Source organism: Chiloscyllium plagiosum, chromosome 29, assembly GCF_004010195.1.
Source record: "Chiloscyllium plagiosum isolate BGI_BamShark_2017 chromosome 29, ASM401019v2, whole genome shotgun sequence".
Taxonomy (NCBI): Eukaryota; Metazoa; Chordata; class Chondrichthyes; order Orectolobiformes; family Hemiscylliidae; genus Chiloscyllium; species Chiloscyllium plagiosum.
The window spans coordinates 25,272,173-25,298,721 of record NC_057738.1 but is presented as its reverse complement, the minus strand read 5'-3'; the positions used below and the strand labels follow the sequence as shown (position 1 = coordinate 25,298,721).

At 40.3% G+C, this 26,549-nt stretch overlaps 1 protein-coding gene across 2 annotated transcripts in view; it reads right to left on the bottom strand.

Annotated features, from left to right (window-relative positions):
- Positions 1-236: 236 nt before the first annotated feature.
- LOC122564452 (sodium/hydrogen exchanger 3) overlaps positions 237-26,549 on the bottom strand; it is a 130,553-nt gene continuing 104,240 nt past the window's right edge. For both annotated transcript variants that reach the window (XM_043719350.1, XM_043719349.1), the window contains exons 7-17: positions 24,861-25,063; positions 23,503-23,592; positions 21,891-21,961; positions 21,080-21,209; positions 19,184-19,290; positions 17,454-17,583; positions 16,049-16,225; positions 11,742-11,808; positions 10,474-10,566; positions 9,085-9,325; positions 237-1,143 (exon numbers count right to left, since the gene is read on the bottom strand). In XM_043719350.1, coding sequence (XP_043575285.1) covers positions 1,140-1,143; positions 9,085-9,325; positions 10,474-10,566; positions 11,742-11,808; positions 16,049-16,225; positions 17,454-17,583; positions 19,184-19,290; positions 21,080-21,209; positions 21,891-21,961; positions 23,503-23,592; positions 24,861-25,063 — 1,313 coding nt within the window. In that variant the 3' untranslated portion in view covers positions 237-1,139. The remainder of the gene's footprint in view (positions 1,144-9,084; positions 9,326-10,473; positions 10,567-11,741; positions 11,809-16,048; positions 16,226-17,453; positions 17,584-19,183; positions 19,291-21,079; positions 21,210-21,890; positions 21,962-23,502; positions 23,593-24,860; positions 25,064-26,549) is intronic.

Genomic DNA, 26,549 nt, shown 5'->3' with positions numbered 1-26,549 from the left:
CCAGCAATATTAATATTGAATCTTATTCTCCAGCACAGGATGTCAGGTTTACAAGTATTTGCCTGAACAATATGATCTGCACTTCTGAAACATTTAAGCATCTTTAACCTCCAGCTACCAGTTGGCTTACTGAGTCAGTTAACTTTCACACTTCATAGGTTTTACAACACATCATCACCAATGACTATTGTGTATACACATTTCTTTTATTAAAAAAAATAAAAGGTATGACAATCTGAACTGTAACAAAAAAGATTTATTGAACAAAATAGCTAAAAATTTATATTGGAGAAGGAAAAATCTATATCAGCCAATTTCTCAATAAGCATTGAAACAGGAAACCTGCATTTTTATGATTGGAATGAGACTTGTTCCTCTACCGCATTGATTCCTGTAGATGCATAGAGAACTAATGATATTATTTCTATCCCATTTAAAATGCTTAGTGAGCTACACCAATTCTCCCCTCTAAAGTCTTAAAGATTGCAGCTGTCCATTTCTGTGCCTGTACAGGAAACACATTTTCTGGCAATGTATCACATAATCAGAAGATATCCAGCTCACTAATTAAAAGCTTCGATTACTGGTGAAGCACAGCACAAATGTGCTTAAAGCGATGTTCCTTCTTGTTCTAGGAAAATGAAACAAAAGACTGGGAGAGAAGCCAGAATTCCAGAGAGGCGGATAATGCAGAGAGCTTGGACTAGTGAAAAGATTGTGAAGGTTGCACCCATTAAAGTTTCCTTATTCACCTATGGTTTCTGTTCTTCCATCCTCGGGTCCTTCCAGCTCTTCTTTCAGCATCTCAGCCTGTTTCACATTCACAGCAGTTCTTTGCTGCCAAGCCAAGTGGATGGTCTTCATTAAGCTTTGCTGAAAACATCAATAGTTGGTTTAAAAATAATTTCAATACAGCTCGCTGATGTGGCTGATGTCCTTAAACAGATTTGGGAATCTACATTTTTCAGTAAAGAATAGCTGTGGATAATATGCTGTCTGGAGATAAGATGGGATAAAAACGAGGAAGTCTCTCAGAGCAAAGATCACCTTTGCTTACTTGGCCGCCTTTTCTGGAAAGTTACATCTCATCCAACATGGGAGGGCTCAGTAATGGAGGACAACCTGAGATTTATTTAGAGTTACCTGCAAAACCAGAAAGCAAGCCAGTCTGTTAGCACAAGATGCAACATTTATTTGTTTAAAGACTTAGAATCATATTGATCTGTTCAAAATCAGACCTCAGCCTTGACACAAATAGCAGTACAACATTAAAGGAACCATTCACATTTGAGAGAGATTTTCTACTGACTTATTCCTTAAGAATATCCTTTCACATAATTTACTTTTAGTTGGATCAATAGCAAACAGTTATTAGTCACTGACTGCATTCCTTTTTTCTCAAGAATGGATAAAATCTTGAAATAACGTAGGATTTGAATCTTCAGACCAAATGGTTATTACATGAGGCAAGAGGTTTTAACCAGAGGCTCAGGATACCTCAATGTACAAACTGTAGGATATTCACAAGGTGGCACTACATTCATGGAGTAATCAAATTAACCACAATCTTATTGAAAGATGCAATAGACTCATAGGGCCACATGGCCTACTCCTGCTCATAATTTCAGCATTACATGTACGTTCATGAGACTGTACCATATTAATCGTATTCTATAATACAAACTTAGCTCACTTGACAAAATGTATTCCATTTTCCATTAATATTGTACAATAGAGAGGAGAAGCGATTTAAATATTGGAGCAGTGTTCTGGTTGACCTAGTTATCAGGCAGCAAAAATAAAAACCTTTATTCTGAGCTTCTGATTAGTAATTTACCTTGATCAAAAGTATGCATTATGGATGATCATCAAGAGCAATCTATGAGAATTAAGAACTTACAAATAAATTTCACTGAACTTAAAAGCAGTAATACATCATATTTATCAGGATCAAAATTTAGAAGGGGGAATTAAAAATAAATTTCACATACTTAGCAAGTTACTTGTTCAAGCATGTGTCTTTAGTAATCAGATTTATAACTTGTAAATTTTCTAACCAAGACTAACATTATTGCTGCAATAGTCAGCTCAATGAGGGCACTATTAGAAAAAAGGCACCAAAAAAAAAAGCAGGGGAATTTTTTTTCAAACCTGTTAAACAGAGGAATCAAAAGATAACAAAAGTTGTTGCCATTCATAGGAGTTTCAGCAATTGAAATACCAAGGTGAACAAACAAGAGATTCAATCGGAGATTTTAACAAATCAGTGCAGAGACCGAAGATGGAAGAGGTAGTGATGAGAGAAAAAGCTGGAAGATGCAATTCTCATGACCCAAAAGAAAACAAAGGGCTAGCTTGTGTGCGCTGGTGACAGTGTGCAGGAATATCTATGCTAGTTAATGGGTGCCTCTTCAATTCAATTTTAGGTACCCAGCACCACTATCACAGATCTTACACAGTCATCGCATACACTGGATGCACATGCAACCCTCTCAATATTTGCCAAGAGTGCAAACACTCTGGAATTTATTACTGCAGCAGTACAACACCTCCATTCCCTAAACCACTCTCTATTACAGATACAAAGAGATCAGCAATTGGCGTCAACACATATGAGCATTTTCTTTCATAGTTCCTATTGGATACACTGAGTTTAAGGCTGCCAAAACCTTGCATTTAAGGGGAGAGAGGGGGGCTGGCAATGAAGAGGGTCCAGGACTCTGTCAGACTTTGGGCTCAAATCCATGCGCCTACCCTCAACACCACAAGGATGAATATCAACCGGTGATGTGTTAGTCACTTCTGTTGTTTGGACAGTGGATAGGAAAATGAAAAAATCTGCAGATTACAGTACTGCACAAAAATCTGGAATGCATCCAGTGTTCCTTCAATATCCCATTTATCCTCAACCCAAATTAAATTTTAAAAATGTGCTCAAGCACAATCACAAACTATTGTCAGAAAATCTTGAGAGAAAGGAAGAAATGAGAAAGTTAGGTAAAAGAATAAAAGCAGCACATGAACTCCAACATAATGAAAAACAGTGAAGTTGTTTTCAAATCACCTATCAGTAGATCCAGGAGACAGTTAACCACTGCCAAAAAAAACTGCCAAGCAAACTGTTGCATATGGCTCCAAAATAATAGTCAGTCGTAGCTATTGGTAGTACAGAAGCAGAATATTGCAGGAAGAGAAATAGATTATTTAGATTAGATTACTTACAGTGTGGAAACAGGCCCTTCGGCCCAACAAGTCTACACCAACCTGCCGAAGCACAAACCACCCAGACCCATTCCCCTACATTTACCCCTTCACCTAACACTACGGGCAATTTAGCATGGCCAATTCACCTAACCTGCACATTTTTGGACTGTGGGAGGTAACCGGAGCACCCGGAGGAAACCCACACAGACACGGGGAGAATGTGCAAACTCCACACAGTCGCCTGAGGCGGGAAATAGGTTAGGATGAAACTTTTTATCCTGCCTTCATCAGGACAATGCACAAGAAATAAAGGGTAAAAGTGACATTTATACTGTACGAGAACACGGTTGGTCAACTGCTTCTGATGTGCTGTCATGGAGAATGCATCAGTTAAATAATAAGATAGTTAATGGCCAAGCTTTAAGTTTTGAAACAGACATTTTCACTGACTGGTCAAGGCATTTCCCAGAGAAATCAATCACAGAATGGCTGTCACCTATTTTGTTGAGTTGAACATGTGGTATTGACACATGTTATTTCTGTCAATAAAGAATAGAGTACTTGTGTTAACATACATAGCTTCCAGTACACACAAGTGCACCAATTGCAAATCCAACTGACAATCTTGAATGGTTGTCAGTGTACATTTTACACACAGGATTATTTAGCATACACTGTCCAATCACGGTACCACATCTATTGTTGGACACTTGAGTTTGCAAACATAGGCAGTTAGGTACAGTCAGTATATTGCTTGTAGTGAACTGGTAAAGGGATATATTATATTACATGATATGCTAATCCTTGCTACGTCCTGCCTACATACTTGGTATTATACCAGCACAGAAATTCATAAACCATATTCATTTCAGAAATAGGTAGGATGGCTTTGTTATAATGGAGGAATAGTATAGTTAGAGACATAGACACTGCTCTGTGTCTCGAAGGTTGTGTTGCTTGCCTGGTGCTCAGGTTCAGGATATCTCATTAGGGCTGCAGAGGAACTTGGAGTGGAAGGATAAAGATCCAGTGGATCCACACATGTACCAACTACATTGATAAAACTCAGGCAGAGGTTCTGCTAAGGGAATATGAACAGCTAGGAGCGAAATTAAAACACAGAACCAAAAAGGTAATAATCTCTGGATAACTACCTGAGCCATGAGCTAATTGGCACAGGATCAATAAGATTAAGCAGGTAAATGTGTGGCTCAGAGATTGGTGAGAGAGAAATGTGTTTGAATTAATGGGACATTGGCACCAGTACTGGGGGAAAAGGGACATGTTCCAATGGGATGGTCTTCACCTGGACAATGCCTCAACCAGAGTCCTAGTGAATCACTTAACAAGGGCTGTAGACAGGGTTTTAAAATAAAATTGGGGAGGTGATGGGGGCTTGGTTATAGGGGAAATTAGAAATCCAGATTAGAGGAGGTGGTAAGCGTGCAGAACTCAGGTAAGGTTATTAAAATCTCCAGCACAGACACAAATAGGACAGTGTGTATAGAAATGATTAGCAATCAAACTTCAAGCACACTGGATAATTGATTGACAATGAGAAGAGGGATGGTTAACACAAAACTGAAGGTCTTATATCTGAATATATACAGTATGAGGAATAAGGTAAATGAGCTTGTGGCACAGATCGAAATTGGCAGGTATGATGTGGTGGGCATCACAGAGACATGCCTGCCAGGGAATCAGGACTGGGAGCTGAATATTCAAGGATATATAAAGGAACCTCGATTATCCAGCATTTGATTATCTGAATTTCAGATTATCCGGCAAGATTCAAGGTCCCAATGCTGAGCCAAATTGTGTTATCCGGCATTCGATTATCCGAACATTTGATTATCTGACAAAATACTCCCTGCCCATGTCATTCAGATGATCAAGGTTTCTCTATACGTCCTATCGAAAAGATAGGCAGGTGGGCAGAAGGGGGTATGGTTGCCTTATTAGTAAGAAATGAAATTAAATCAATAGTAAGAAACAAAATAGGGTCAGATGGTGTAGAATCTGTGGGGGAAGAATGGAGGAACCACAAAAAAGGTAAAAAAAAAAGTTGGAGTTATTGTACAGGCCTCCAGACATGATTCAGGAGCTGGGCATAAGTTACACAAGGAGATAGAAAAGATGTGTAGGAAAGGCAAAGTTAGTGATTATGGGAGATTTCAATATGCAGGTGGACTGGGAAAATCAGGTTGGTAGTGGATTGCAAGAAAACGAATTTGTGGAATGTCTGAGATGGTTTTTTGGAGCAGCTTGTGTTGGAGCCCACTAGGGAACAGGCAATACTGGATTTAGTGTTGTGCAATGAGGCAGATGTGATAAGGGAGCTTAGGGTGAAGGAACCCTTAGCAGGGAGTGATCATAACATGATCAAATTTACTCTGCAATTTGAGAGGGAGATGATAGAATCAGAGGTAACAGTATTACAGCTGAATAAAGGCAACAACAGAGGCACGAAGAAGGAGCTGGATAGAATTGACAGAGAGGAACCTAGCAGGAGACACTGTGGAACAGCAATGGCAGGATGTTTTGGGAGTAATTCAGGAGGCACAGCAGGGATTCATCCCAAGGAAAAAGAAACATAATACAGGGAGGATGAGGCAACCATAGCTGACTCAGGAAGTCAGGAATAGCATAAAAGCAAAAGAGAAAGCATATGATGTGGTGAAGGGCCATGGGAAACCAGAGGATTGAGAAGCTTACAAAGACCAGAGGGTAACAAAACAAAAATAAGGAGGGAGAAGAGTAAATAGGAGGGTAAGCTAGCCAGTACTAAAGGAAGACTGTAAGAGTTTCTTCAGATATATAAAGGGACAGTGATGCAAAAGTGTACAATGGGCCACTGGGAAAATGGTGCTGGAGAGATAGAAGGGGGAAACAAGGAAATGGCGGAGGGACAGAATAATTACTTCTAGTCAGTCTTCACTGTTCAAGACATGAATAATATACCAAAATTCAAGAGACGGGCAGAGAGGAGAATGGTGGCCATCACCAAGGAGGTGGTGCTATAAAAACGGATTGGCCTGAAAGTGGATAAATCACCTGGACCAGATAGATTACACCCCAGAGTTCTAAGGGAGATAGCCGAGGCGTTAGTGATCATCTTTCAGGAATTGTTAGAATCAGGAAGGGTCCCAGAAGTCTAAATAATCATTAACATGAGACCCCTGTTTAAAAAGAAAGAAAGGCAAAAGACAGAAAATTTCAGACCGAATAGCCTAACCTCAGTCGTGGGCAAGATCCTGGAACCCATTGTGAAGGATGAGATTTCGGAATACTTTGAAGTGTATGGTAAAATAGGGCAGAGTCAGCATGGTTTCATCAAGGGGAGGTCATACCTGACAAATCTGCTAGAACTTTTTGAGGAAGTAACAAGCAGGTTAGACTAAGGAGAGCCAATGGATCTTATCTAACTGGACTTCAAGAAGCTTATGACAAGGTGCTGCAGGAGGCTATTGAGTAAAATAAGAGCCCATGGTGTTAGAGGCAAGATGTGAGCATGGATAGAAGCTTGGCTGTCTGGCAGAAAGCAGAGATGGGTATAAAAGGGTCCTTCTCAGGATGGCATCCGGTGACAAGTGGTGTTCCACAACATTCAGTTTTGGGACCACAACTTTTCACTTTATACATGAACAATCTTGATGAAGGAACAGAGGCCATTCTGGCTAGGTTTTCAGATGATACAAAAGATAGGTAGAGGGAGAGGTAGCATTGAGGAGATGGAGAGGCTGCAAGGATTTGGATTGGTTAGCAGAGTGGGCAACGAAGTGGCAGATGGAGTACAACATGAAAAAAAAGTGAGAGTTCATGCACTTTGGTAGGAAGGGTAGAGGCATGGACTATTTTCTAAATGTGCAGAAAATTCAGAAGTCTGAACTGCAAAGAGATTTGGGAGTTCTAGTCCAGGATTCTCTCAAGGTAAACTTGCAGGTTCAGTCTGTAGTTAGGAAGGCAAATGCAATGATGGCATTTATTTTGAGAGGACTTGAATATATTTCTGAAGCTCTAGAAGACTCTGGTCAGACCACATTTGGAGTATTGTGCAGTTTTGGGCCCCATATCTCAGGAAGCATGTACTGGCCCTTGAGGGTGTTCACGGGAGGTTCAGAAGAATGGTCCCAGAAATGAAAAGCTAAACATATGAGGAACATTTGAGGATTCTGGGTTTATACTCAATGGAGTTTAGAAGGATGAGGGGGGATCTAATTGAAACTTACAGAATACTGAATGACCTAGACAGAGTGAACGTTGGAAAGATGTTTCCATTGGTAGGAGAGACTAGGACCCAAGTGCACAGGCTTAGAGTAAAGGGAAGGCCTTTTAGAACAGAGGTAAGGAGAAACTTCTTCAGCCAGACAGTGGTGAATCTATGGAATTCATTGCCACAGAAGACTGTAGAGGCCAGGTCATTGAGCACACTTAAGACAGAGGTAGACAGTTTCTTGAATATCGAGGGGATCAAGGGTTACCGGGAAAAACCAGGAGAATAGGGTTGAGAAAGCTATCAGCCATGATTGAATGGTGGAGCAGATTCAATGGGCTGAATGGCCTAATTTCTGCATAGTAGCAGCATGAAATAGCTACATTCACCTCTTGCTCATACTTCAGAACACAAAGGAACCTTTTCAGAAAAAAAGAGCTAATACTTGATTATCACAATCATTGGTATACTCAATGTCAGAGCGGATTGGTCAGAGTAAAAAGGAAAACAGACAGACAGTATGAGCTGGACCAAAGCTAGTGATTCACAACCAGCTTTCCCACCCCACCCCACACCCACCGACCCCCAAACTCCAAAACTCAAGACGCACCAGCAGCAGGCAAATGAGCAAAGGACTGATCACAAGGTACAGCATGTCTGACATGACATGATCTACTGCCATAATAAACTTAATCCCACTTCGAAAATCATTTCTTCATATTTGCACTTCATCATGCCAGTCAGAATTCAAGCCAATTCTTTTGAACCCTCTATAAGAATTCTGAAATAACATGGAACTAAAACATGCAAACAATCCTCCAACTATGACCTTCTAAGGTATAGTTTTCTTTACAAATATATTTGCACTTTTATATTCTATACTTCTCACCATTTTAGTTTAAAAACAATACTTTGAGTGGATCTTAAAAAAACAAGTAGTGCTGGGGAAACTCAGCAGATCTGACAGCATTTGTGGGAAAGATCAATTCAAAATATTTCCATTTTTCAACAACAGCCAGCCTTCTCTCAAGTATAATGTGAAGCAAACAGCAGTGCTGCATGTTTATTCTTACTGAACTCCACATGCCAGTTTTTGAAGTTTATTCTACTTAGATGCCTGCAGCTTCAATTTATCTCTGAACTAATTTACTAAGCCTCCTATTTTGGCACATTTCCTCCAGCCTTTATCCAAATCACAGATACCTACAGTGAATAGAAACTTCCAGAACACAGAGATACATGGAACACCTCTACCCACTTCCAAACCAACTTTGAAAACTGCCCTTTCATCCATTTCAGACAGTTTCTAGTCCAAATTTGCTCATTTTCCCCTGTTGTCAACACCCCACATTCCTCTCCAGTAGGGTCCTCATCTGGTACCTTGTCAATGTTAATATGTGCTACATTTAATGTTTCTCCTCCAGTAACCACCTCAACAGACAACCAGGTTGATTGTGCTCAAACTTCCTTTCTGAAGTTGATGGCAGCCACTTATCATTACGTGCTTCACCCAAGGTAAGTTTGTTTTAAATTCCATGGAAACAAAACCTCAAAATTCTTGATTTCTCAAGATGGTTGATGGAAACCCATTTTACGGCTGCTTTGGATATAAAAAGGTTTTTTCTTTGTTTGGAAAGCATAACGAATAAAGTGAATGATATAATTACATTGATGATTCAGGTAGGAAAGACAATGGATGCTCATCGGAGATGTCTGCTAGTAAAAATGAGTCAATGGATCGACTGCTGAGTTGCAAGGGTGTGAGGCGTCGGAAGTTGGTGGGACTCCTCGGAAGTTGTAAACGTGCCCTTTGGGATGGAATTACTGTTTCTTCATTGGACACCCACGGTGGAGTCATTTGGAAAGTAGAATCATCTTCCTCAGTGGAAAAGCCTGGGTTAGTGAATCCTGCAGGAATGATTTAGTATTACAAAATAAGCATTAATTAGAATAATCTCTGAAAGGTTCACAAGCAGATATGGGCATGAAAAACATACCCAATCTAATTTTACAAGCACTGCAATGTTAGACTTTGAAGCAGAGAGATAATGCAGCTGCAATTAAAGTAGTCATGATTTGGAGGTGTTGGACTGGGGTGTACAAAGTTAAAAATCACAACACCAGGTTATAGTCCAACAGGTTTAATTGGAAGCACACTAGCTATCACCTGGTGAATGAGCGGCGCTCCGAAAGCTAGTGTGCTTCCAATTAAACCTATTGGACTATAACCTGGTGTTGTGTGACTTTTAGCAATTAAAGTAGGATTTCTTTGAGTCTGCCCCAATTTCTCTTCAAAAGGAGCCATCATAAGGTTATAGAAAACAATCCAGCATTTCTAGATACACAAAGGGTGTTCAAAAACAACATTGCTCAACATTTATACGGACTGCAGAGTTGTGGAACCACATCATCAATCAGCCCATGCTGTAAAATGTTAGAATACTTCTAGTTCAAGAGCATATGTATGCAACATCTAACACATGTCAAGGGAGGAGTTTCAAACAAAAAGGCTTGAATCTTTGCACCAGCAAATTAGGGTAGCATCTTTCCCTTCCTCTTTGTAGATGCTGCTTAAGCACTGACCAACTGCAGCATTTCCTGCTGTCTTTGATTTGTTTCATCATCAAAAATGCAATCATTGGTCAAGTCAAATCAAGAGAAACACCACATCAGAGACCAGTCTTGTCCTAAACCTACCTTTGACAAAATATTCTTTGAGTAGTACTGGGAATCCTGGCTGCTTTTTCCTCCCTTACAAAATAATATTGGAGGTTGCTGGGCATGCCAATACTCTGGCTCCAAGATCAGACAGCTTAGCCTAGACCAAAAGGTTTAATCCAGGACCTATTTGGAAAACCCCTCAAATTGGCATTTTGTAATACAGATATGGTGTTGATGCAAAAGTGTTTCAGCTCTAATAAACCAAGCTTGAAGGTGCAAGACCTCTCGAGGAGCTGCTCATACCAACGGGAGTTTGAATCTTATTTTTAGACTTCAATACATTCAAAAGAAACATCCAGAGAAACAGCCGCCAATGGATCAGCAAAACATCTTACCGGTTATTGGTTCATCCGATTCATTGTGGGCAGGTGTAATGAGAAAACTAATTCCTCCGTCTGATGGATCATAGTGATCCTCTACATCAGAGTCTGGATAAATAGATAGGAAACATTTCTTGAATACGGCAATAAATAAGTGTAATGCAGATAATATCACGGACCTTTTGGGCAGGTGCCATGGATTTAAATTCAGACTTAAAGGATAATAAAAATGGTTCTTTTAACTTTTTATAAAAGCTCTCAACTAAAACAGATTCAACAGAACTTCTGTAACAGAATACGGTGCTAAATTGGTTATTTTTTAAAAAAGTCATTTTAGTTACGTTAGTTAACTACTTCCTCAATTTGATCAATTAAAAGGGCTAAATGGAAACAGGAAATGTCAATGCCTCAGTGGGTCTCCCCCTTGGGAGAGAAGTGTCAGCATAAAGTTAGGTTTATCTATCATATGCTGGAGTGCTTACAAATGGACTCTTATAGGATGATTTAACGGAGGAGAGAGACCACCATTCCATTCTCCAGTTCACACTGGAGCAAGGTTTTGCCTTCAGACAGCCAGAGCCTTGACTAAACCTTTTAATACTTAACTCAGGCTCTGGCCATCAATTTAGTGCCCTAAAAACACTAGAGACTTAGTCAAGAATAGGAACCCAAGGCATTCATTTGCCATAAGCTTCTGCATAGAAGAACTGCCATTGCAGGATTTCTGGCAAGTCCAATCAGAGACAAAAGGCATGTATATGGAGTTAGGCCTCTATCTCACTGAGGGCCTGTCTAACCAACTCCTGTATCTAGTTGAACAACTCAGGAATGTTTTCTGATTAACAGTGAAAAAGCTTCATGAGTTTAAATAATGATCAGAACAGAATCAGCCAGACTCCTCCAGCATTGATGACCTGTCAATGGTAATTGTCTGCTGGGCCTACAATAGGAATTGTAATGATTAAGCATAGGATCTCAGAGGTGGGGGGAGACAGAGGAAGTGAAAATGGAAGAAATAGACAGGGTTCCCTTTATTGACTGCAATCAACAATCCCTACACATCAAGCAAAACCACAGCTATTTAGATGAATCATCTTTCCCAAGGTCCAAGTCAGCCTCCCAGCACCCACTCCCACAAAATTCCCTTAAGAGCGACAAATTGGCCAAGGAATCAAACATGACCAGCCACCTTTGCAAATGCGATCCAAGTAGTCCGAGGAGTTGGGAAAGAGGTCACAAAGAGACCTGAGAGTTAACAAGGAAGTAAACACGTTAGAAATTACCTTTATTAACGTGGAAAGAAACGGAATGTGCCGGGATCTTGCCATTTGACATCGCATCACTGTGTTTCTGAAAGAAAATCAGGACAGCCAAAGTACAGATTAAAGGGGATTAAAGTTTGATTTTTGGCAAGTTTTAGCAATTTGTCATTGTTCATTTGAAAAAGCAACCACAACAACTATAGTTTAAGTTACAGCTAAACTCATTATTTAAATGCAAAAGGCAATCAATTGCTTTTATCCCCTCAAGTGAAAGGAGACAGATCACAGGAGTCATAGAGAAGGAAACAGACCCTTCGATCTAACCCGTCCATGCTGACCAGATATGCCAACCCAATCTAGTCCCATTGTGTTATGGCACAGGAGAGGGCCATTTTACCCACTGTTCTAAACTGGCACTTCAAATGCGCTTCACAACCTTCTGTTAATCTCCTGCTTTCTCCCCATACCCTTGCAAATCATTTCTATTCATAGAAGAGAGTGTGGAGATAAAATGGTCTCTATAATCATTGGGGAAAATATGACTTGGATAAAGAATTTTTAGGGCAGATGATAGAAAAAGTGTGATCAACAGAGACAGGTATGTATCAGTCTTGCATCTTATAAGACATACAAGGAGGTTGAATTCCAAAGGCAGCTGAAGGCAGAGCCACCGCTGGAGGTAAATACACTCAGGGCTATGCCAGACAGCCAGGATGATCTTAGGGATTCAAAAATAAGGATAAGAATTTCAAATTCCAGGTGCTGCTTAACTTTTGGTTGGGTGGAGTGGTGAGGAAAGGAAGGAAGGATGTGCAGCATATGGGTGAGAGTTTGGAAACATGAGCTGAAGTCTGAATAGGTGGGAGGTTAAGGCAACTGCATATAGGCCAATATCTCAAGACCAAGTCACCCGTTCTTTAGTTGTGCACAGTACACTGGCTGGAGCCAGCCAACTCTGTGCCATTACTTGAAGTGAGGAGATTCTAAATCCCCTGTTTATATAATTTTTTTTTCTATTACAAACTGCTTTTATTTATAACATTTCAGCAAGATTTGCATACAAATTCAGAACACTAATGGATCAAGCATAAATGCCCTTAAAACCATGAAAAGTTATAAATGCAAACAATAATGTCTCTGTAAAGTTCTTGAAGTACTTGCACAAAAAACTGACCTGCACTAAAGGATCTTGAAAAAGTTTATGCAAAATGGTATTTTTAACGTCCAACCATCACGCATCAACAGCAGATGGCAAATCCGTAGTGACAAACTTTTACTACTTTACTATTACTAATACTATCACATGTAAAAAACTTTACTTGAATTAATGCCAAAACCAGGTTGTTCCTTTATACAATCTTGAGGTGAGTTTTACTTGGGTGTAAACGGTCGATAAATCAGCACCATAACTGTTGGCCCTCACCATAACAAAAGTTCAATTTATTAAAAGTCCTATATCCCGTTTATATTGATTAGCCAGGGCTTCCTGATTGGACTAGGTTCATGACCCCAATCAAAGATCTCAGTCAATAAGATCCACCTGGTTTCAATCACTACAGAAGCCAATGAGGAATGCCATTGTGGACAGAAAAGGGTTTGGATGCTGGTTTCAGCAGCAGATGAATTGAGACAGAGATGGGGGAAGTGGTGTGGTCTAATGTTCAATCACTTGTCAGGGATTAACTCTGCAATATTTTAATTAAAATAGTAAAACACATTGCAAGTTAGGAAGTGGACATTATAGCAAACCAATGGTTGTATGTGCATAGTTTGCAAGCCCATCACCAAGTAACTGGCAGAGGTGCAAAATTGTGTACACATGGGACTCGGAATCCTTAAAGGATAGGCTGTCTTACATACAGTAGGGGACGGGGGTGAGGGGTGGCAGGCAAATTCAGGCAAGGTTGCAAAGGTGGAATGAAAATAGATAGTGGTGCGAATGTGATCAGAAACCAAACTCAGCATCAAACATAATGTCAATGTTAAGAACAGGAAGGAGTTGCTGGGAAGAGTGATGGAGAAAATTAGCTAGGGAGCTGGGTTTGTGGCTATGGGAAGAGTGATGGAGAAAACAGCTAGGGAGCTGGGTTTGTGGCTATGGTTTTCCATGTTGGAAAAAAAAATTTGCTGTTCACCCAGTGATGTCAGACAAGCAGTCTGATAAATTAGGGATGGTGATATAGTGGGCAGAGGAGATGAGGAGACTCAAATGGGTGCAAGCGCAAATATGGAACCTGACACTGCATTTTGATGTGGTAAGGGGCATCATGTGAGGAGAAGTTGGAGACTCACACTCACACTGTGATGTGATGAATAAAAATGGAACCAGATGAGTGCAGCACCACTCTTCTAGTGAAGAGTACATAGAACAGTACAGCACAGAACAGGCCCTTCGGCCCTCGATGTTGCACCAACCTGTGAACTCATCCAAGCTCATCCCCCTACACTATCCCATCATCATCCATGTGCTTATCCAAGGATTGTTTAAATCTCAGGAGGTAGATCACGTTGGCAACTTTTCAACATATCATTGAGAAGGATGAGGCAAATATTGTCCCATCATCACAACCAAATAAGATGTCATTTGTGACCTTGGTGAGAGTTGCTTCACCACTGTGGGAGGCACAAAGGTCCAATGGCCTCTTTTCTCAAAGGCCCTGACACCAATGACCCACAGAAGGCCAAGTCTGAAAGAATAGAAGAAAAAACAAACCCCAACTGGAAGCAAGCTGAACTGTCAACAGTTTTGGGATGGCCAGTTGTGTTACATGCCAGTTTATTGCTGAGAACGAAGGTGAGCACTTCATTGACAGACACTGAACCTATAATAGCAAGGGGTGGCCTGAATCAAGTTAACTGCACATCACAAGGGGTGCAGGAAATCCAGTTGTAAAACAAGAGGCAAGAACTGCTAGCTGAAGAGATCGCATACCATTTACAGCAGTCCTTGTGGGGTGGGGGAGTAGGTACTTCCAGTACCTCTCTAGGAAGCCTACCGTACCACCCTCCCCACCCTACTCATTGTCATTCCCAATTCTAACCAAATTCCCTTCAAGGTCTGAATCTAAAGCCTTTCTGCTTTAACAGTTAACAGGGAATACATGTGTAAGTGCTCTTCGTACAGATTTTCTCTGCTCAGTAACCAGTCTGTTTGTCAATTTGACCAGGTGTCGATTAGGAACTGGAAGAGAAAAAAAAAGCCAACAATGTCTGACTAAATCTCACAAACTACACCTCCCATGTCTGACCATTTTCCCATCTACCTGTAGGTATTAGGGGCCCAAGTATCAGATATTTGAATACATGGCATACTGTAGAAGTGTCCAGTCAAACAACTCCAGAAAAGAGAAAATCTAAGTGGTCACAAATATCAGTCATGCATCAGTGATTCATGGAACCAGAAGAATTTTGCAGGTTAAAAGAAGTGACCAATGGGTCCATCATTCCTGTGCTAACTCTTTGGAACCAAAAGAGTATCTCTAAATGGGTTCACTTCCCTACTCTTTCTAGATAACCTTGTAATTTTCTCGCTTTTTAAATTTTTTTTTATTCATTCACACAATGAGGGCATTGCCAGTTTAATCAGTGTTTATTCCCCAGAGGTAAAAACAATGACTGCAGATGCTGGAAACCAGATTCTGGATCAGTGGTGCTGGAAGAGCACAGCAATTCAGGCAGCATCCGAGGACAGGCAAAAATCGACGTTTCGGGCAAAAGAAGGGCTTTTGCCCGAAACGTCGATTTTGCCTGTCCTTGGATGCTGCCTGAATTGCTGTGCTCTTCCAGCACCACTGATCCAGAATTTATTCCCCAGAGGGCAGTTAAGAGTCAACCACATTGCTGTGGGTCAGGTATCACATATAGTCCAGATCAAGTAGAGAAGGCAGTTTTCTTCCCTAAAACGACATTAGTGAACCAGTTTCCAACAATCAACAATGGTCATCATTAGACTCTTATTTCCAGATTTTTCTTTGTCCTTCTTGAATTCAAATTCCAGAATCTGCCATGGCAGGATCAGAACCCAGGTCCCCAGAACATTACATGGGTCTCTGGATTTACAGTCCAGCAATAATACTTTTTCCTTAAATGTTTTCTAATAAATTCTTACGTTTTGGATTTGCCCCATTGCCTTTTGAAAGTTAATTTTGAACCAGCCTTCACTGCTCAGGCAGCAAGTTCCAGATCATGGACCAACAGTCCCTTCACCACCCCTCAACACCAAACTATATTTTCAGCAAGGTGGTTCCAACTTAAACTGTAATTTGCAAAATCATCTTTGTTTATAAAAAAAATTTTACTTACAAAAATAATCTGCCATGTCAGCATACCTTTTTAGCTGCTCGCTCTTTCTTCATGTTCCTAAACTTTGTGGTATAATTGTTTGCGAGCTTGGTGGGTTTGAAATTTTCCAGTCTCTTTTTCATCGTGCGCTGGAAAATCTCTTTATCCTGTTGCTCACCTTCATTGCGCACTGCCAGCTTGTGTCGGCTGTAATTAAGCCTGTACTTTAAAAAGACACCATTGGACTAGTGAATAAAGAGAGAGTGTGGCAGAGGATTTCACTCCTAGAAAATCACTTCTCTTACCTAGTTGATTCGATCAAAAGGTATTGACCAAAAATAGGTAAATGACATTACATAAGACACAACAGACTCAAGTGACTGAATGGCTTACTCAAGTTCAATTTCTTCTTCAATCTCCAACAAACCAGTCGGTTTTCAGAATGATGGACATCATAACACAAAGCAGGATTAATTTGCTCATTTGAACTTCAGCTAACCTTTTTGTGCAATTAATCACACTCCTCTCAACTATCCACATTGTTCCTTGTGTTATTCATAAATTCTACTCCAACCTTTTTTTTTTAATTTTAATTAAAGCAACCCATCAGGGTTCTCTGGAAGGAGAATATATATAAAAAAACAAAATTATATAACAAATGAAAAAAAAAGTACTCAAATACCAAAAGACTTCAAAATTGAATCTTGTCTAATTGTACAAAGGAGAACGTTTTATATATCAGAGTTCATGAGGCCACTGGCTCTCTACTGGTTTTCTAGAATATTCCAGACCCCTCACACAAGTGGCACAGTGACTCAGTGGTTAGCACGGAGGCCTCACAGCACCAGGCAGCCGGGCCCGATTCCAGATTCGGGTGGTGACAAGTTGTGTGGAGTTTGCACATTCTCCCAGTGTCTGTGTGGGTTTCCTCCGGGTGCTCCAGTTTCCTCCCACAGTCCAAAGATGTGCAATTAGGTGAACTGGCCATGCTAAATTGCCCATTGTGTTCAGAGATATGCAGGTTACATGCATTAGTCAGGGGGAAAATGTACAGTAGAGTAATAGGGTAGGGGAATGGGTCTGGGTGGGTTACTTTTCAGAGGGTTGGTGTGGACTTGTAGGGCCAAAGGGCCTGTTTCCACACTGTAGGGATTTTATGATTTAAATTGCAAATAAAAAATGTATGTAAAAAGCCCAATTAATATTTATTCAGAGTTACCAAGCAGTATCTTCCTGTCCGGTTTTAAAACAGCAATTTGAACAAAAACGTGAAGACCAAGTAACTAGGGGGTGACAGATTAATGTTTGCTTCAGTTTTGATCAAACTTGGGCAAAATGTTTTAAACCAAAGTAGAAAGTAATATCACAACTTAATAATTCTGAATACTGTCCGATTCAAAAGCTGGAAGATATAAAAACAGACAACTAAATGGGACGTGTGCATTTCCTTACCCGTTTCCTGGGTTTGTACAGATGCTGCTGCAACATGTGGTGAGTGACTGTTTCTTCTCGATCCTTTCCACTCTTCATTCTATTCTCAATCGCTTGCATGTCCAGACATACCTCGCTGGTACTCCCTCGCCTGCAGGAAGCAATAGATTTCATCACAAATCTGGTCATCCCAACATTGGCAATAAACTCCCAGTCTTTGACTGGGTGAGATTCTAGTGGCTCAAGCAGATAACCAAAGCCAACATTACTAATGCGGTACTACAAGACCACAAGACAAAGCAGCAGAAGTAAGCCAGTTGGCCCAGTGAGTCTGCTCTGCCAGTTAATAAGGTCACAGCTGATCTGATAAACTCCTATTGCCTGCTTTAACTTGCATACCTTCAATTCTTTATCAGTTAAAAATTTGTCCACTGCAGCTTTGAATGGACTTAAATGACCCCGTGTAACAGTTCTTTGCAGTCAAGAATTTCACAGACTGGACTAACCTCAGAAGGAATTCCTCCCCATTTGAGTTTTAAATGGAAAATCCCTTTGAGATTATGCCCTCTGACCCTAAACTCTCCCACAAGAGGAAACAACCTCTTTGCATCGCAAGCTCCCTTAGGATCTTATGTTACAATAAGATCTCCTTTCAACAAGTACAAGCCCAACATACACAATCTCGCAAGAAAATCTTTCCATACCCAGAATCAACCTGGTGAGCCTTCTCTACACTGCCTCCAATGCCAATATCTAACTTTCTTTGGATATGGGGACTAAAATTGTTTATAGCATTCCAATGGTCTGACTAGTACCTAGCATAGTTCTGACAAGACCTCTGTTTCAGAAAAGGAAGTTGAAAGGAAAGGCCAACATTCCAATTGCTTTCCCCATTATCTGACCTTGGATGCTAACATTGGGGATCCATGTGCATGGATCCCCAAATTCCTCTGTGTTGCAGTTTTTTTTCCTATTTAAATAAGATTTAGCTCTTTCATTCTTCCTGCCAAATTGCTCAAACTGATGCTTTCATCCAAGATTTTGCACTCCCACTTAACCTATCTTCCTCACAATTTGCCTTTCCACTGCAGGGAGCATTGTACACTTAAATAGAGCAACTTTAGATTATACATTAAACCAATACCTTGTCTGCTCAGGCAATTAGCACCAATTTTGAGGGGAGAGCTTTTTTAAATTAGATTCCTTACAATGTGGAAACATGTCCTTCGGCCCAACCAGTCCACACACCGACCCTCCGAAGAGTAACCCACCCAGACCCATTTCCCTCTGACTAATGCACCTAACACTATGGGCAATTTAGCATGGCCAATTCACCTGACCTACACATCTTTGGACTGAGAGAGGAAGCCAGTCCACCATGCTGCCCCACTCACTAATATAACCATTATCCTGCAAAACAACTTCAGTAAACCAGGTTAACTAGTCTTTAAATCACTTTGGATGTAGTAATATCCAACAAACCGCAAAACAACTGTAACATTTCCTACAACGATTACACTTCCTGGAGACTTCATTGACTGTAAAGCAGCTTGCAGTATCTGAATGTTGTGAAAAAATACAATTCTTCTTTACATCAACTTAAAACTGCTCAGATAAATTCTTAATCTGGTGTATGTTTTGAGCAATCCAGAGAAACGTGTACTTTATAAAACTGCACTCTCCAGGTGAATGCCTGATAGTCAAATAATCTTCCTGTTTACAGCAAAATGTTCTCATGTTTGATTACTTACAGCAATGCAGAGACAGATGAGTCCACAACAGAGTGACGAGGTCCAGTGAAATCAACGTTAACATCACTGCTTGAGCGAATAAAAGCCAAGGACCCTCTCCGTTCTCCCTGGAATTATGAAAACACAAAAAAATCAGATATCAACTGAAGGAACTGAAATAATTCAACAAACTTTAATTGTAGGTACACAAAAGGAGTCATAAATTATTTATTTAAAGTTCATCAGTTACACAGTAAATCACACTTGAGCCTGAAACATTAACTTCCTTCCTCTCTCCACCCATCTGTCATGTATTTTCAACAGTGTGTGTGTGTGTGTGTGTGTGTGTGTGTGTGTGTGTGTGTGTGTGTGTGTGTGTGTATCTTGTCCAGAGCCAGTATATGAATGACATCTGAAATTCCATCTTCTGTGCTGTATCATTGTATTATTAATTGTCATTGTGACCAGGACTGATTCATTGAATGATCAATTATTCTCCATCACATGCTGAACCACAGCAAGAACCCCACAGTACATGTTGAGACTTGGCATTTATTTGCACAATTCATGGACTTAAATAAGCTTGTTTGTTATACATTATATTATGCCATTCAATTAAAGCTTCTACATTCTTTTTTCAAAATAGGCCAAACCAGTTTAAAATACTCAGCATACGGAGGAAAATTAAAATAATCAGACAAAAGATTTTCAAAAATATATTAAGTGAAATGAAGAGCTGGAAGCACGCAATATTGCACTTTATTAGTGTTTTACAAGGTAGGAAGCAAGTGTGGGAAACATGTTGCTTAGGTGAAGTTCTTCACCCTGTTTTCCTACAGGAATACAGTCTTGCGCAAATTATCAGGAGCTTGGAAGGAGAAAGTAGGAGAAAATCCTCTTGGACAGATGGCTCACCAATCAGTGTGAGAATGTAAGCTTCAAGCTGGGCCAAGGTGAAGCAAATAAAGTCATTACAGTCAGATAAAAAAGTGTCAGGATCAACATACGCAGAGTGAAGGGACATAACCGCCTTGATAACATGATCAGATTTTCTTTCATTAATGCAAACAGGATGTTAAAAGGGAAGAACATCACGTTGACAATTTTATTGATCAGCAAAGCAGCAGGTTTGTCTTTTTCTTGAGCATTTAAATGGGTGAACAGTAAGGACACTGCTCAAAGATGATAGCAGGTTTAGAGACCCTCGCTTTTCAATATCAAACATTAGCTGCTCTGCATTCAATATGCACTGGACAGCCCATCAACTATACAGCTACATTGCAACAAGTCAGAGACAGGTAAATACAGGGGACATCCATTTAGCTGGTGATTGCACCAGCATTTTGGAAGAGTTACCCAATTAGTTCTACTTTTTATTCACTTCCCTGCACCACCTCCCCACCCCCGCTCACAGCACTCCAACAATTTCCTCAAGTGGGTGTCCAATTTCCTTCCGATTTTACCATTCCATCTGCATCCCACCCTTTCAGGTCATGCACATTAGATCATCGCAATTTATTGCGGCAATTAAAGTTCTCATTCCCCTCCACTTTTTCTGCCAAATATCTGATTTCCTGCTGCTGACCCTCCTGCCAGTTTCTCCAGAGTAAGTAATGAGGAACTATCAATTCTCTTCTGGATTTTGAACACCTCTAAATCCACTCCTGACCCTCACTGTTTTGAGAATAATCCCAGCTCCCCCAGTCTCATGATTCAACTGAAGGCGCTCATCCCTGGTGTCGCTTTGTATCCATTCCAAGATCAAACTCAACAGCCAAGAAGTAAATCCAACACTTCAGCTGAAAAATATTTTCCGACAGAGGAGATCTCTTTTAGACTAACATTATCAGGCATACTAATGACCAGATACAATGCCCATCTTTTCTGTGTTAAGAATAGGCCACCTGGGGAGTTTACCTCAGACACATAGCTGATGGCATCTTTCAGGTTCAGCTCCCGGAAAACGCTGAGGATCTTATCCCGACTAACTTGTGCTGATTTCCTCATCATTAATTTGCTCAGGTATTTTCTGTCAAAGTTTGTCCACCTGTGAATAGAACACAAAACAGCTGGCATTGCTTTATGTCCATTAACCAAATTGCGTGTGCAGTGTGTGGGGGCAATGGTGGCTCAGTGGTTAGCACTGCTGTCCCACAGCACAAGGGACCAAGGATAGAGGATCGATACCACACTCTGGCAACTGTGCAAACTCCACACAGACTTTCTCCCCATGTCTGCGTGGGTTTCCTCTGGATTTCATCCCAAATCCAAAGATTTGTAGGTTAGGTGTATTGGCCATGCTAAATTGATCATAGCATTGAGGTATGTGCAGGTTAGGTGGGTTAACCACCGAAAATGCAGGATTACAGAGAAAAGGTGAGGGGTCTGGTGGGATGCTCTTTGGAGGGTTGGTGTGGACATGGGCTGAATGGCCTGCTTTCACATTGTCAGAATTCTATGAAGAACATTTTAAAAATCTAAAATAAAGATTTTGTGGAACGTTATGAAATTATAAATTGTACTGTTCCAGAGGGGATGTCATGCAGTTTGAAACATTGGATTATATTTTCAGTACTAGCATGGATCTTGAAAGTACCAGATGAAATGCGATCCAGTACATCTCCAAAAATAGTAAACCTTATTTGATTAAATAATGAGTATTAACACATTATGCTAAATATTTAAAGTACATTGGAAAATAAATTCTACCACAAAAAAAGTCACATACTTGTCTCGAAGATAGTTGTGTCCAATTTGACCAGAGATGTCTTCTATTGCAGAAAGAATGTGATCAAAAGCCTTAAAAAGCACAATTATTAAAAAAGTGAGAAGAATACTCTTGTAACATTACTGTACAAATTGTTTTTAAATATCCTCAATAAGACAACACTAAAATAATTCCCATTCACAAAGTGAAACTAGAATTGATATTTGTTTAGAAACAAATATTGGTTGAATTTTCTCTTCAGATGATTAATTACAAGATTTTTGAGATTTTTATTTTCTTAGCTCTTACAATGGCTTGGGCATCACTGGCAGGGTGAACTTTTGTTCCTCATCTCAAATTGTCCTTGAATTGAGTGGTATACTTGGTTTTGCTCACAGAATTTTCAATGCCGGCCAGAGGCACAGAGGAAATGGTAGCTGCTGCCAGTACTCCAGTGACCCAAAGACCAACATCTCAGGAGGGACCCAGGCCAGAGGTGAATGATGGCTGGAAAGGGAATTGCTGGGGTGACAGGATGTGCTTGCCCGTGAGGGTTGGCAGCATTTGGCTCCTGAGCCCAGGACTGCTCATGATCTCCATGGAAACAGCACCATGCAGCATTCACATTATCAGTACCAGAAAGGCTCTCCGTGGTATTGCGCAGGTTCAGCGACTCATGGTCCAGACTCATGGTCGGCTTCAGCAGCAGTAACGGAAGAGTAGCCCAGAACCAAGATCTCAGCCAAGTAGGTGAGCGGGAGCGGAACCATTAGATATACTACAACTGGACAAAATAGCAAAACTATCACTGTAATTTCGTGTTATTTAAACAGAGATCCAAGATGGTTCCGGTGACTGGCAACACTTTGTGAATGCATTCATTGTATTTAGTCTTTGTGACAATATTAAATAAATCTAAAATAAATATGATGTGGTGTATTAGTTTCATGACTTGTTAGTCAGTTTAATAGCAACAATGATAGAAGTCAGATGTAGTGTATTTAGGACACATGAAACCTATCTGTATATGGATGGATCTTCAATTAAATATCTGCAATTATTATTTCATTATTCCTTGTTGATATTTAATCCTAAGAGAAGCACAGCATAGTGAAAATTGAGGTTTTCTATGCTTACACGGTCACTGTTGTGCACTGACCTTGCAGGTGCACACAGCTTCAGGGAAAAAGTTAGAGAATGTACTTTCTTTCCAGACTTCCCACATGACCCTAATGCTGAGTGAACACCAGTGGTCAGATGTAGCCCTTAAATGGGCAAGAATTTCCCACTTAAGGGCCTCAGCATGGGCAGGCGGTCTCCAAGCCATAGATAAAGGACCTAACCAAGCCAAAGGTTTGGGGATCCCCAACGATCACCCTCCCAACCTGATTAAATGCTCTTCCCATAATTCAATGCGCAGAGGTGGGGACAATAAGTTCACAAGAATTTGAATGGAGTTTTTTTTTTAAAATGCAAACAAAGTAGTTAGTTCCAACTGCTCTTTTGCTGCTGAATTTTCATAAGAACACAAATGGTTCACTCATGTTAATTAGCAGAAAATGAGCACTCCAGTGAAGGACTTAAGGAATCCTCCTTTTACACATTTATTGGATCCTGAGAGACAAGAACTTACTCTTCCATGAAGTTTCTCATTGAGCAAAGGTTCCTTGTGCTGGCTCCTCTTTACTTTCAGCCATTTAACCAAAGGTTTGATCGTCAGACCCTGAAAAACATTCCAAACAAGTCTTCATCTCTGATAGATAAAATAAAACATAGACCTGAAACACAATGTAAACTGTCAAAACTCTTGCAATTTGTTTGTATTCTACATCATGAGTGGCACGGTGGCTCAGTGGTTAACACTGCTGCCTCGCAGCACCAGGGTCCCAGGTTTGATTCAAGCCTCAGGCGACTGTCTGCATGGCGTTTGCACATTCTCCCCGTGTCTGCGTGGGTTTCCTTCGGGTGCTCTGGTTTCCTCCCACAGTCCAAAGATGTGCAGGTTAGGTATGTTGGCCATGCTAATTTGCCCATAGTGTTCGGTGGATTAGTCAGAGGTGAAATGGGTCTGGGTGGGTTACTCTTCAGAGGGTCGGTGTGGACTGGTTGGGCCGAAGGGCCTGTTTCCACACTGTAGAGAATCTAATCTTAAAAAAAAATCATGAGGGAACTACTTCCACCATAGGGTTCAACTTTATCTCCAGATTGATCCTTTGGTTTTAGGAGAATAAGGGTCATTCAATGCACGATGAAGGGCTTTTGCCCAAAACATGGATTTTCCTGCTCCTCGGATGCTGCCTGACCTGCTGTGCTTTTCCAGTGCTACACTTAAGACATTCAATACATGGCCTGTGCTGATGAACAATATCAGCAGATAGATTCCTATTCACATTTATATCCTGAAAGGTGAAGTTTTTTTTCAAAGTGTAATCAGCACTAAAATGCAGGGAATGCAGCAGCTATTTTACACTCTGCTACATCCCCCCAAACAACAATTCTATAAAAGCCATGTACTGGTCTTTCGGGATGATGATTGAGGGTTAAATATTTGGCAAGACAACTGCTCCTCTGCTCTTCAAGTCATTACATGAGATTATAGAATTATACAGTACACAACAGGCCCTTCAGCCCATTGAGTTTGTAATGCCAAACCTATAATTCTGTCTTTATTAGTCCCACTTTCATGCACTAGACACAGACTTGAAGTCAAGAGTGTGGTGCTGGAAAAGCACAGAAGGTCAAGCAGCATCTGAGGTGCAGAAGAGTCGATATTTCAGGCAAAAACCCTTCATCAGGATTTCTTGACTCTAACCTCCAGCATCTGCAGTCCTCACTTTCGCCTCCACAGACTTGAACATTAGCATATCATTTACATCTCCTTAAGTAACAGAATGTTCTTAGTTTGTAGTGTTTCACTCAAAAGATAGAATACCTTATTGGCTTCACTGATTGAATTACGACAGCGGGTATGGACAACATAGTGTTAATTACCTGAAAGATGACAGTGAAATACACCACAATGATGGTTGTACTGATAAACAGTCGCCTCTCATGTATATGCTGGGAGTCCAGCAAAACCACCAGAGCAAAAGCTACAGCTCCACGCAGGCCTCCATATGACATCACCACCTGATCTATAATCTCCAGCTGCACCACACGGTAATGGTTCAGAATCCAGGTCTGAATTACAACACCTTTTAAAAAATTGGAAGAGTGGGAATATTTTAGTTAAAGCTCAAATCTGTTAATGTTTAAAAAAAATGCATACAGCACCTTTTAAGTCAAAAGCACAGCATTGCTGCACAAACCAATAATTATTTTGTATCACGTGACATGTGGCAGGATTGGCATACAGATGCCAAAAGATGAACATTATTTTGTAAGCAATGCAACTTTTATTGTTCCATGTTAGTATTTTGGTTCCTTACTGAAGGGGAGTTTTGTTTTTGGAAGTTCAATTCCATAAGTTATGGTAGCTCTGTAATAACTTATTTGTTTTCTATTTGGAAGTCTAGCCTGAGCCATTTCAGTCTGTCCATCCTTGGTTGCTGTCTACAGAAGAGAAGGTACCATTGGTGGCCAATCCACATCAGGAATCAAGAGATATCTTGTCTATTGTGGCCCGACTGCTTTCTTGTTTGAGAATGCAATCAAGCGTTTGATCAAAATCCCTCACAAACTGAAGCAAATAATTTCAGAAGCCTGTACATGTTTAGATATCCAATGTTAGACAAACACACTAACTTGTATTGTTTTAGATTGGAATGTATGTTGTCATAAAAAGCATATAATAATTAATATTAAATCATAAATAAAACAGAATTCATTCATCTCTTAAAACTTTGAGTTGCAAAATAATCCACAACAAATCTATGAAACCACTGCAAACAAAATCACAAAAACACTATCCTGGTGGTAAAATGGACAGTGAATCTCAGGAAGGTTACATTGGCTTTGTATGGAGAGCAATGCAGATTTCCCAGAAAGCATTTGGGGCAGAAAAGGTCAATGTATGAGAACAGGTTGCATTCACTGGAATGTAGAAGATTGATGAATGATCAATTTGAGATATTTTTTGAAGGGTCACTGAACTCAAAACGTTAACTTGGCTTTTTCTCCTTAGATGCTTCCAGTGTGGAGTTTTTCCAGCAATTTCAATTTTTGCTCGAGATATTCAAGAATGAGATCTGGTAGACAGAAACAATTTCCTCTGATGGGAACATTAAGAACAAGGGAATATAAACTAAAAACTAGGTTGAGGGAGTTCAGAGGGAACAACAGAAAGCACATCTTCACAAAAGCTAGCAAAACTCTCCAACAGCTGAGTGTCAAAGTGGTGATTGCTATATTTTGTTACGTCCAAGTATTAAATGACGGGAAGTTAAAATACAAATGTCACTTATAAAACAATAAAAGGACCTCATTAAATAGAAAAACATGATTGAAGGATTAGGGTGTAGGTTTGCTCGCTGAGCTGTAGGTTTGATATCCAGACGTTTCATTACCTGGCTAGGTAACATCATCAGTGGCAACCTCCAAGTGAAGCGAAGCTGTTGTCTCCTGCTTTCTAATTATATCTTTGTCCTGGATGGGGTTCCTGGGGTTTGTGGTGATGTCATTTCGTGTTCGTTTTCTGAGGGGTTGATAGATGGTATCTAGATCTGTGTGTTTGTTTATGGC